General features: G+C 47.1%; 1 protein-coding gene and 1 long non-coding RNA gene across 3 annotated transcripts; one reads left to right on the top strand and one right to left on the bottom strand.

Annotated features, from left to right (window-relative positions):
* Positions 1 to 455: 455 nt before the first annotated feature.
* Positions 456 to 6657, bottom strand: LOC134484984 (uncharacterized). The gene is made up of 2 exons (XR_010062856.1): positions 6162 to 6657; positions 456 to 3892 (listed from the first exon to the last, which is right to left on the bottom strand). It is a non-coding gene; the product is annotated as an uncharacterized LOC134484984 (long non-coding RNA).
* On the top strand, positions 675 to 12344 carry Med10 (mediator complex subunit 10). 2 transcript variants are annotated; one of them, XM_006227769.5, is made up of 5 exons: positions 675 to 939; positions 6598 to 6849; positions 8408 to 8491; positions 10011 to 10113; positions 11854 to 12344. In XM_006227769.5, the coding sequence occupies exons 2-5, from the start codon at positions 6728 to 6730 to the stop codon at positions 11950 to 11952; spliced, it is 408 nt and encodes a 135-aa protein (XP_006227831.1). In that variant the 5' UTR covers positions 675 to 939; positions 6598 to 6727; the 3' UTR covers positions 11953 to 12344. The 2 variants fall into 2 exon arrangements, with proteins under 2 accessions (XP_006227831.1, NP_001099567.2); NM_001106097.2 differs by lacking the exon at positions 675 to 939 and having other exon boundaries at positions 6684 to 6849.
* Positions 12345 to 12588: the final 244 nt, after the last annotated feature.

Raw genomic sequence — 12588 nt, 5'->3', positions numbered from 1 at the left:
CTTCCTTCCTTCCTTCCTTCCTTCCTTCCTTCCTTCCTCCCTCCCTTCCTTCCTTCCTTCCTTCCTTCCTTCCTTCTCAAGTTAAAATGAGACTGGTTCTTAAAGTAACTTTGAATGAGTAGCAGCAATGTTTTAAGTGACAGCGTAAGGCTGAGCATGCTGAAGGAGGGACAGTCATTACAGAAGGGAAGGGAAAAAGAACACACAGCCCTCAGGTGCTAAGCTCAGGGAGTTCAATGTGAGGAAACATTCCAGTAGCACATCCTGGGAACTTGCAGGGCACAGCAAGCTGACAGCCTTGTGGTCAGCACAGAGGGCATCAGCTGCCTGTGTGCACCGTGCTCCCAGCATGCCCTCTGATTTACTGTATTTTTCCAGCCTTAATTTCATTTACCTTTATAACCTTGTCTTAGTTATGCTTCTATCACTGTGATAAAACATCATGGCCAAGGTATCTTATAGAAGAAAGGCTTTATTTGGGCTGAAGATTCACGAAGGATGCATGGGATGAATGAGAGACTGACTGTATTGAAAAAATTACTTCAGAAGACTCCCCCAGCCCATGGTGTTTCAATAAAATGGTTTCTTAGTCATTCCATTGAGCGGTTGAGTTGATGGTCCCTTCCTGGGATTCTGAATGTGTCATGGTTACAGAGGGACTTCCAAAGTGAGGTCACAATAGGTGGGTAGGGTTGTTTCTACCTGCTTTTCTGGAGCACAATGGTCTGGCATCCAAAGCCATGAGGTGAGGGTGACCCAAAGCCATGAGGTGACCTGCCTGCAGGGGAATACAGTCTTCAGTCCGAGGTCCGGCTGATATCTACTAATATGGCAACACTGGAATGAACCATCTTGAAAGCAAGGCCCATGACCTGCAGTGACGCCAGCTGAGCCAAGTCCATGCAGCAGAGCTTGCTGTAAAAGCCACACAAAGCCCAGGTGTGTGATTAACACTAAAAACTGAGGCTATAAACCACCAAGTCTAGGAGATGTTTGCTACAGAGCAATTTGTTAATAGTTTGATATTATCTCAACCACTTTTAAAAATTATGATCAGTTATTTAAATTTTCATGGATATATTATATATTGAGGATATTCCCCTCCACCCCTCATGGTAGCTGGAGATTTACCTTCTTCCAGGCCAGCAGTTCGTCTTTACTGTGGATATATTCAGCCTCCATCCCTGTGTCATAACTTAGCTCACAGGGATCTGAACCACCAGCCTCTTCCACAAAATATCACAGTGGTTTATTGTATTGATGACTTGCTGACTGGGCCAAGTGAGCAAGAGGTAACAAACACTGTAGACTTGTTGGTAAAGAATACATCAGAGGATGGGAAATAAATGCAATCAAAATTCAAGGGCCTTCTCCCTCAGGGAAATTTCTAGGAGTCCACTGTTGTCAGCCATGCAGATACTCCTTCTGACGTGAAAGATAAGTTATTGCACCTGAATCAAGAAGGAAACATAATGCTCAGTGGTTCTTTGAACTCTGGGAGATAGAGCATTCCCCTCTTGAGTGTCTTACTCCAGATCAAATCCCAAGTAGTTTGGAAAGCTGGTAGCTCTGTGTGGGGCCTGGAATGGAGACGGCTCTTCAACAGGTGCAGGCTGCCGTGCAGGCTGCTCTATCATTTGGCCCATATGATCCAGAAGTCCCAATGGTACTTGAGGTGTCAATGGCAGCTAGAGATGCTGCTTAGAGCCTTTGACAGCCCCTATAGGTGAATCACAGCGAACTTCCTTGGGATTTTGGAGCAAGGCTCTACTATCATCTACAGACTGTTCTTTCTGTGAGAAACAGCTCTCGGGCTGCTTGGTTTTACAGGAAACTGAAATTTGACGATAGCCCATAGAATTACCATGTGATCTGAACCACTCATTGTGAGCTGGGTGTTCTCTGATTCACCAAACCTTAACGTTGGGCATGCACAGAAATAGTGTATTTATCAAATTGAAGCATTATACACATGATCTTGAGGGCATAAGCAAGTCACACAAAGAAGTTGCCCAAATGCTACAGTGCCTTCTGCTCCAAAGCATGAACCTGTAGCCTAATGTTTTATGCCTTGTGACCAGTTGGTTGGGAAAGAGAGAATAGAACTTAGTTTATTGATGATGCACTTGCACAGGTAGCAACAGGAAGCGGGCAATCTGAAAAGTTGACTCTTTCTGGGACAACCTTGAAAGATATGAGTGAATGGGCAGTGAGAAGAATCTTGGGGGGCACACGTGATCGGATATTTTGTTTGGAAGAAGAAATGGCCAGAAGTGCAGTCCTTTGCTGATTCATAGGCTATAGGCAATAGATTGGCTGGTTAGCCTGGCACTTGGAAAAAGTGTGATCAAAAAGAGATGAGAAGTACATCTGGGAAGAAGTGTATGGATCGACCTCTCCAACTGGGCAAAGGATGTGAAGATATGTGTGTCTCACACAAATGTTCATTAAAAGGTGATTTCAGCTGAGGAGTTCAATAATCAAGTAGGAAAGATGGCCCACTCTGTGGACAGTCAGCCTCTCTCTCCAGCCATCTCTGTCACTGCCCAGTGGGGCCCATGACCAAAGTGGCCATGGTGGGAGAAATGTGAATTATGTGTGGACTCGACAACATGGGCTTCGACTCACCAAGCATGTCCTGCTAGGTCTGCCAACAGCAGAGACAAACCCTGAGCCCCAGATATGATACCATTTCCCAGGGTGATCAGCCAGCAACTTGGTGACAGGTTGACTACACTGGGCCATTTCCTCCATGAAAAAGACAGTGCTTCATCCATGATGGATAGATCCTTATTACAGCTATAGATTTGCCTCTTCTACACATGATGTTTCAGTCAAAACTATCATAGGTAGACTTTATATAATCCATTATCTATATTTCACACAGTATTGCTACTGGCAAAGGAATTCACTTTACAACCACAGAATCTACTACTCTTACCATGTTCTCCATCACACTGAAGCAGCTTCTCTGATAGAAAGATAGAATGGCCCTTTGAAGATACAATGCAAATTAGGTGGGAGCATCCTGGAGGGCTGGGATAGGGGTCTCTAGAAGGCAGTATATGATTTGAATCAGCATATATTGATATGGTATGGTTTCTTCCACGGGCAAAATTCACAGATTCTGTAGTCAAGGTAGTGGGAATGGTTTCACTCAACATCACCCCTAGTGACCCAATAATTTTGGTATCTCTTCCCATGCCTTAAAGTTCTGCTTGGCCTAGAAGTTTTGAATCCACTGTAGGGAGTGCTTCTGCAAGGAGCCACAACCATCATTTCACTGAACTGGAAGCTTACACTCCCCCGCTGGCCACTGTGGGCTTCTGATCCCGGTATTAGTCAGGGTTCTCTAGAGTCACAGAACTTATGGAATGCCTCTATATGTTAAAGGAATCTACTGTAATGACTTACAGTCTGCAGTCCAACTACTCCAACAATAGGCAGCTGTGAATGGGAAGTCCAAGAATCTAGTAGTTGCTCAGTCCCACGAAGTTACTTGTTTTAGCTGGGCTTCTGTAAGCTGGAGTTCTGAAAGAGTAGTTTCCAACAGATGGCAAGGCAAGTAGTTTCCAGCAGGCAAGTAGGTGTGAGCAGGCAAAGAAGAGTGAGCCTTCCTTCTTCCCGTGTCCTTGTGTAGGCCTCCAGCAGAGGGTGTGGCCCAGACTAAAGGTGTGCACCACCATTCCTGGATTCGGAACTTGCTCTGTCCCAGGCTGGATCTGCTTATCTTGGTCTCCTGGGATTAAAGTTGTGTACTACCTTGTCTGGCCGTAAGCTTTTCATGGCCACTATGCCTCAAGATCTGGACTGTAGGTGTACCCCCCATTTCTGGTTGTAGTTCATTCCAGAAGCAGTCAAGTTGACAACCGGGAACAGCCATCGCAATGCCCTAAAGCCAACAGGTTAAGAAAGGGTGTTAGGAGGGGTGAATTATCCAGGTTACCAAGGGAGAAACTAGATTGTTTCTCCGCAGTAGAGGTAAGAAAGTTTATGTCTGGGGAGCAGGAGATTCTTTAACACATCTTTTGATGTTACCATGTCAGATGCTTAAAGTCGATGAGAAACCAGCCAAACTGTGCAGGCAGGATAACAATGGCCTGGACCTCTCAGAGATGAAGGTATAGGCCACTCCTCCAGAGACAGAATCAAGACCTGCTGAGCTGCTTACTGAGGGTGGAGGAACTACACAATGGGAGAAGAGGAAGTGGGTTACAAATGCCAGCTAAGCCAGCCGCAGAAATGAGGATTATAACTGACATGAGTGTTTTTGTCTTATTTTGTTAGGAGCATGTTTGGGCATACCTACACATATTTTGAGCCAATATTTGGATTTTCCCTCGATTTCATTATCATGTGATGTAGTATCGCACTGATTAAGATATCAGTAGTCAAACGCTGTAAATGCGTATTACCACGGTTAAGTTATGAGACACGGAGAGTAATCATTCTTCAAGGGACATCGAGCCATGGACATCGCTGCGCATGGGATAGTTACATCTCTGCGAGGCAGAAACTGTTCCTTTGTAAATTAAGCATGACATAAAGAGTAGTGGTTATGTGTGGAGTTGACAAGGGCTGAATTTGGGGTGGCTAGTCTTGGTTGTCAATTGGAGTGAACTAAAACCCAAGCTGCTGGGTACCCCTCTAAGGGGTATCTCTCTTTCCTCCTCCCTTCCTTCTTGAGATAGGGTTTCACTGTGCAGTCCTGGCTGTTCTAAAGCTCTCTATGTAGACTGGGCTTGCTTGGCCTCAGACACTGCCTCTGCCTCCCAAACACTGGGATCACAGGTGTATGTTATCATACCCAGAGATATTAATCTGATTATTTAAAGCACTCTAAATCTGGGTCACACCTACTAGTAACAGCTCATAAGACATGGAAGAAAGATATTTTACTTTCTTACCCTTGCTTTCTCTGGCAAGTTCATCTCTCCTGTTGCTGGAGCCTGTACTACATCCAATGACCTCAGGATCCCAAAAAGACCAAACCCTGGCAGCTCTCCAAGTATCTCCCAGGAACCCAGCAACAGATTGGGTGCAGAAACATGCAGTCCTGCAGACTGCACAACCACTGGATCCTTAGTCTTTCCTCTACGAGATAGTCATTGATGTATTACCCATACCACAACTTGTCAGCCACACTAACACCACCCATATAAAAGTAAGTATACATGCTTTCAACATATCAGTTCTGGGCCTCTAGAGAACTGGGATGGCTATCCTTGGTTGTCAACTTGACTACATATGGAATTAACTGGAATCCAGGAATGGAGGGTGTGTCTGTTAGGGAGTTTTTGCTTGGTTTGAAGTGGGTGGATCCATTTCTGCTCTGAACCATTAAGAAAACACATACTTTGATCTGGAGATTGAGGCAGGAAGATGCAACTTTAATCTGGGCCACACTTTCTACTGGAAGCCTATAGGGACCTGGAAGCAGGAGGCTTTTGCTCTTTGACTGTAGCTTGCCCTCACCTTGCCAGCACACCCATTCCTTCACTGGCATTAGAGCCTACTTCTTTGGAATTCAGTGTACACTGAAGACCAGCTGAGATATCCAGCCTCATGGACTGGACTGAGCAACAGCCTGTGTATGTGTGTGTGTATATATATATATATATATATACATATACATATACATATATATATACATACATATACATATACATATATATATTCCATTCTGTAGGTTCTGTTAGTCTAGAGAATCCTCACTAACACAGAGAACCCTTATATATCTTGGCACCCCCATTCTCCCCATTTTCCTCTCACTAGTCCCCTTGTCTCTCCTTTCATGAAAATTGAAAGATTTACTTATATTTTTGCTTCTTGTCCTTCAGGACTGATTTTCACTTCAAAGTCACCACCCCTTATAATTGAGCTGTGAAATTGTTATTTTGCTAGTACTTAAAAGTGTCGGTGGAAGTTTGAAATCATTTGTTCTTTAATGTTTGATTAATTTTAAAAGTGAATTGAAAAGTATTTCCTTCCTTCCCCCCCTCCCCGCCTCACCTCTCTCTCTCTTTCTCTGAAAGAGATTGTTGCCTCCTGGCCAGTTTTAAAAAGCATGGCTCTATTTCGATTTTCAAATTTAAATAATTTACTTATTATGTGTTGTGTGTCTGTGTGAGTTGTGTGTGGACATACCTGTGACACAGTACCTGTATGGAGGTCGGAGGGTAGCTTATAGTATCCTGTTCTCTTCTCCTACCATGTAGGATCCTGGAGCTCACACTCAGGTTGTCTGGTTTAGCAGCAAGGGTCTTCAACCACCTCACTGGCTCCAGATATCTTATCTTTTTAAAGAGAGGTGCTTATATCTCCCAAGTTTTTCAGATTATGAACATACAAGGTTTACTGCATCTCAATTATTGTTCTTCACTCTAGCTTTCTTCATTTCTTCTTTGATGAGACTTGGTTTTTCTTCATTGAAGGAAGCTAGGTACTAGCTAAGAGTTTTCATTTTTGTCCGGTTACACATGCATCTGCTGTGTTTTCTCCGTTGACACTCCCCACAACACCCCAACCCACTGACTTTAGAAGCTTCCAAGCAGTTTTCCCTTCAAGGACTTACCCCGCCTCCTGCCCCGCCCACAGTTACCAGGCCCCGCCCCCGACGAGGCCCAGCCTTCGAAGAAACGGAAGTGGGTTTCCGGAAGCCGGAAGCGGGCGAACACTGGAACCCGAGTCGCTGGGAGCTGTGGCTAAGAGGCGGGTGGGGCTGGCGATGGCGGAGAAGTTTGACCATCTAGAGGAGCACCTGGAGAAGTTCGTGGAGAACATTCGGCAGCTCGGCATCATCGTCAGCGACTTCCAACCCAGCAGCCAGGCGGGGCTGAGCCAGAAGCTGTGAGTGACGGTCCGGTGGGGCTCCGCGCTTCTGTGCGGAGCCCCTGCCCGCTGGCCTTGGGGACCCCACTGGGACCCTTTGGTGTTCTTCCCTGGACCCTGCAGGGGAGGCCGGCTCCATCCTGACCGGACTCAACAGGGGAGACGGGTTCCGTCCTGACCAGGGGAAGCAGCCTTCATCCTGACCCCACTGGTGGCCAGTTCCACAGTGACTCCGCTGAGTCTGACCTTTCCCTACAGAAGAGGAGGCTCAGTCATGACTCCACGAGGGTGGGGGTAGTTCTGGCTCCATTCTGACCCCCCAGGGGAGGCTGGTTCCACCCTGACCACCAGGGTAGGCTGACACCACTCGGACCCTACCGGGCAGGCTGGGACTACCCTGATCGCATAAGGGGAGGTAGTCACCACGAACACTCCATCCGACCCCACCGCACTGGGCAGGTTGACTTAAAGACAGGCATGCTCCTCAGGAGGGCCCAGAGCCACCTGCGGCATAGCCCTGGCTGTGGAAGATGGGTTGATCCTTGACAATAACTTGTGATGGTCATGCTGCCTGGCCTTGGAATGGCCTACAGGGAAACACAAAATGTCCAGGAGAAGACCTCACTGCTTATATGGGACACTTTCCAGGGATTGAGACAGCTAGGTAATCTGGGGGTGGTTCTGAAGGGAGCCGAGGTCCAACCCAGTAGGGATGGACTTTTCCTTTGCAGATTGTGGGTACTGTACCTCAGCTGAAGCCCGTTTCTCAACCCCATTCAATGACGTGCCCTCCAGGAAGCTTTGCTCTATCTTCATCTCCTTCCTCAGTTTAGAAAGAAAAATTAAGTGTCTGAGTGTATTTTGTAAGTCCAAAGGTGTCCTCGGAATCCTGTGGCAATTAAGGGTTCAGGTGTGACAGCACGAGGAGAAAGAAGCATGTTAAGGGTAGCATGGGTCACCTGGCTCTCCTTTGATCCCAGCCACAGAACTGCCTTGGTGTTTGTGCTTCTGGGTTAGAAAGTTAACATGAAGGCACAGGCAGAGCAAGCAGGTAGTCAAGGTTCATCTAGTAGGCCGGGGAAAGGAAGCCAGCACAGCCCCAGCTAAGACAAAGCCAATCCAGCAGAAAGGCGAGGCTGGCCTGCCAGCCAGCCTGCCTGCCTGCCTGCCTGCCTGCCTGGCTGTCTCTAGTGTCTGCCCCTGGAAACCTGCTCTCTCCGTCCCTTTTATGGAATGGGAGACTGCCCTAGAAACCATCTTTACCCACAGTTCAGTCTCTTGATGCGTCTTAGCCAAGATGTTTACTAAGGTACAGAGAGTTGTGGTATCACCCCTCAAGGAGGGCCTTGTGGGATGGGAACAAACATTGCAGAGACCAAAGCCTGCTGAGACTGGCCTAGTTCTCTTTTCCAGTTCCTGTGGTTATCTCATACTTCAGTTATCTGTCCTGGTGTCCCTGACCTTGACCATTTTAATTTTAACCCTCAGGACTTGAAGCACACTGGCCAGTCCTGTGTAGAAGTGTGCTGTGCTGTCTTCTGAACTAACCACACACTCCGCTCTGTTTGTTTCCCAGGAACTTCATTGTTACGGGCTTACAGGACATAGATAAATGCAGACAGCAGCTACATGATATCACGGTGCCTCTGGAAGTTTTTGAGTAAGTCTCACTGGGTCTCTCTGACTCTTGATTAGCTGTGTCAGTGAGTGTGAGGGAGGTGTGCCCAGGTGCCACCAGCCCTCCAGGGTTGTGATGGGCTAGTGGGGTTACAAAAGGGTAAGTATCACTCTAGGGTTGCATTGTTGAGAACAGTGTCATGTGAAAATGAGAACATTAAACGCTTGTTAAATATATAAAAACAGGTTTCTGAGTTCAATGGAGAAAGGCCTTCAGGCCACAGAAAAACCTCCTCTATTGGGGGAAGATCTCAGTCCAGGTGGCCGTGGGGAGGCATCTTTCTACCAGAGAGTCCTGTTGCCCCGTCACAGCAGAGGCTTGGAGAAGAGTGGACTGCACACTCCAAGGGGCTGTGAACACAGCACAGGAGGGATCTCCAGGCTCCCATGACCTTGCTAGTGCACACTTGATGCATGTGTACTCCAAAGCAAGGATAACATAAACTCTTAGCACTTCAGCCCAGTGTCTGGCTTTGTGCATCCACAGAGGTCAGATTCAAGTTGTGAGCCTTAAAACCGCAGCGTCCCCTTGTGTTGAGCCGCTCGTTTACTGAACACACATGAACTATAAGCTCTTCATGCTCTCGTGTTGCTTGAGATGCACTTACTTAGAAGTAACCAGATGCTGCTTCCATTACACTATTACAAAAATAGCAAAATGAAATGCAAATCCTACAAATCGTACCTTTGCTATTGTCATAAAGGCCAATTTAATAGATTTAGCCTGAAGCGATTTATATGTTTTTCTTCTCTGGGTTTGTTTTCTTTTTTAATTGAACTTGCTATGGTGGTGGCCTTTCTCTATAACGAACAATTAATATAGCTGAATGATACAGATTTATCCAGTGTACAGAAATATCCAAGTAGTCTGTTCTTGAAAAATCTGGATATTGTGGGCAATGTATTTTATGAAATCAAGATATATGGTGTATTGACAATGTCAAGAGGTAGTTTTGTAGTTTGGACTGACTGGGGAGAAACATCCTGTTTGAGTTAGGTCCCTAGAGTGTGTCTAATAAGGCAGTGTACTGAGAACACCCTCTCTCACGCAGTGGACATTGTGTCCTGCATATGGCTCCAGTGTCCTCCCTCTGACTTCTCCACACAGCATGTCTTGAGCAGTCAGGCTGGCCTGGAGTGGATGCCATGTCTCAGCTGTGCCTGTCACAGATGTGATCTCCTGCACTGCATTAAACGTTAAGAGCTCCTTTATCACGCTGTTTGAGAATCCAAAAGGCAGTACCATAGATACTGTTGAATTCTTCTCTTTTCATGCACTGCATTTGAATGTAAGTGCTGCACACATGTGAGTGGGTATGGCTTGTCATGAGCTTCCAGAAGGAGAAATGCTTGGAGAAATTCAAACGTTAAATGTACCTGGTTCCTGGACTAGGTCCTGTGAAGGCATATCTACTGGAGTTTTCTGTTTTTTTGTCATAGTTTCCAGAAAACTGAGGTTAGGTGAGTCAGCCATGTGTTTACTTTGGTGTTGTTGCTTCTAGATACATTGATCAAGGTCGAAATCCCCAGCTCTACACCAAAGAATGCCTGGAGAGGGCTCTTGCTAAAAACGAACAAGTCAAGGGGAAGATCGACACAATGAAGGTGAGACAGGAAGGAAGCCAGATCTGCACATGGACAGGAGAGTACCCAACATGCATGTTGACGGACTTAGCAGCTTTTGTAGACTGCTGAGTACTGCCACAGTGGGATTTCTAGCAAGTATATGACACTGAATGTCAGTGAGCCATAGTCCTGAAGGAACAAGAGACAGTCTCACAGCAAAGAAAGGCTAAGTTTATGGCAATATCCCTGGCCAGAGGCACCTCCAGTGTGGCTCCCTGTCTGGCCTCCGTTAGGAACTTCTAACATCAGTGTGCCTGCTGTGATTCTGTGTAGATGCTGACTAGAGGCCTTTCCTGTGCTAGTAGGACTGCACTTGGAGGACTCTGGATGGTTTGTGTTCTAGGCTCCAGTGTCTGATTCCTGGACCCCTACTGTTCTTAAGTGTGACACTATACACAGAAAACTTGGCTGCTCTAGGGAACTGTGTCTTGACATGAACCACAGTTTTCTCGTTGAGGTCACTGATGGTGCTTGCTTTTCTTTACCTCTGGTGGGGGCACTGTGTGTGGCCTGCGGGGACAGCACTGTGTACCGTTCTGTTTCCTGGGCTCCCTGTTAGCCACCAGGCCCTGTAGGGTTGTGTTCTCCTCGGCCTAGAATTCATGTTCCTTCTACACAGTGAGCCTCCTCCTCAGCTCAGCCTGCTTTGCTTCCTCTGTGAGCTCAGCCCGGCCGGCCTTCCCTGGAGTTTCTTTCCCACTGTCCCTCAGCCTGCTGTCCACACTCCAGCATTGCGTGCTCGCCTGTGCTGCACACTGCTTACTTGATGCAGCCTGGCCCATGTGTGCTGGCTGTGTTTGCTGTGCAGGCAGCTCAGAGCGCCTGCTACTGGAGTGATTCAGGGGCTCCATTAGCTCGTGTGCTGCAGAGTGGGGTTGGTCAGTTAACACTGAGCCCATGCATCATCTCCTGTCGGCTTGGGCTGAGGAGCTCCTGGACCCCCAGCAGAAATCCTCTCCTGACACAGGGACTGGCCCCTGGAGCTGGGGCTTCCGGTCCTGCCTGTATCTTGGACTCACTGCCTTGGGCTGTGCTGGAGTGCATTCCCATTGACGATGCCCATGTGTTTAATCATCCCTGTGCTCTTGTAGCACTTGGTGTCATCTCTCACCTGAGATCTGTGACATCTTAAGGCACACTTCCGCAGCCTGCATGTCCCCAGTGGGCACCAGTTACACAGTTTTTCAGTTGTTGCGGTGGGGCAGAATGTGTCTTTGTGACACTGGCTCTGTGGTCCTGAGAGTAGAGGCTTCGGGTGCAGGCCATTGTACAGTTTATTTTAGACTAGGAGAAAACTTTGAGGGATGAGTGGCTGGAGAAGTAGATAATGTACCTCCAGGGCTGGAGAAAGCTTAAGAGACATTGTTTGCACACACGATCTCTGTGTAATTCCGGTGAGTAATGGCTTCAGTGAGTATTAAGACTCTGGTGTGTGTGCTGCCTAGTCCTCTCCACTGAGGTGGGAGCACGTGGTTGGAGGTGCTCAGGTTGTTCCTCCTTAAGCCAGAAGGAAGGAATTGTCTTAATGATGCAGTCCTTTTCAGAGAGGTGGTATCCCTGCCCTGTAACACAGTCGACTGCAAATGGCTCATGGTTGTTGTGGAAGACGAGTGACCTAGCTCCATCCCTTTGGGTGGCTCAGTGTCACGCTCGGCTCTGCGGGCGGGGGTGCTGTCTATAACTTGGATATTTTTTTGACACAGCTATTTTTGTTTGTAGAAATTTAAAAGCCTACTGATTCAGGAACTTTCTAAAGTGTTTCCAGAAGACATGGCCAAGTATCGGAGCATTCGGGGGGAGGATCACCCGCCTTCCTAATGTGCGAAGACCCCACATCCTTCTGATAACTGGACTGACCCAGTGAGAGCTGTGCCTGCCAATGCTGCCTTCCAGCCACGGGACTGGCCTTGCCCCACCTCCCGCTCCCATCCTTTGAGCTGTGGGACTCGGGGCTGGAGGAGCCGAGCTGTGCCCCACTGTCCCTGCAGCTCTCAGGCCCTTGGGGACCAGGCAGGAAGACAGCCTTGCTGAATGTGACATGGGCTTGGGATTCTACTGGACATTTTCTTTTCATGTACTCTGTTCTGTTACACTGTCCATAAGAGGAAACTTGGTTCTATATTTTACATTTTCAGATGTTGTGCATAAGAAAATAACTGTTTTCATGGGTTTCAACTCGATATAATAAAGCCTAAAGTTTACACTGCTCATTTCATGTACTTCTGTGACATTCTTCAAATGTAGAGCAGCATATTTTGTTCTTGTAGAACGGTCAACTATTAATTTCCTTAAATGTTATAATATTCATTAGACAATGTTTTCTTCAGGTGTTTAGGTGGAAAAGCTAAGTGCAGCTGAGAACTCCCTCTCCCACAGTCTTTCTTAAAGGTACATACTAAGAACACAGACTCCTCAGTATTGGAAAACTGCTACAGAGCAGCGCTTCTTACCTGC

Source organism: Rattus norvegicus, chromosome 1, assembly GCF_036323735.1.
Source record: "Rattus norvegicus strain BN/NHsdMcwi chromosome 1, GRCr8, whole genome shotgun sequence".
Taxonomy (NCBI): domain Eukaryota; kingdom Metazoa; phylum Chordata; class Mammalia; order Rodentia; family Muridae; genus Rattus; species Rattus norvegicus.
The sequence above is the reverse complement of the archived record's forward strand: the minus strand, read 5'-3'. Positions and strand labels throughout refer to the sequence as shown.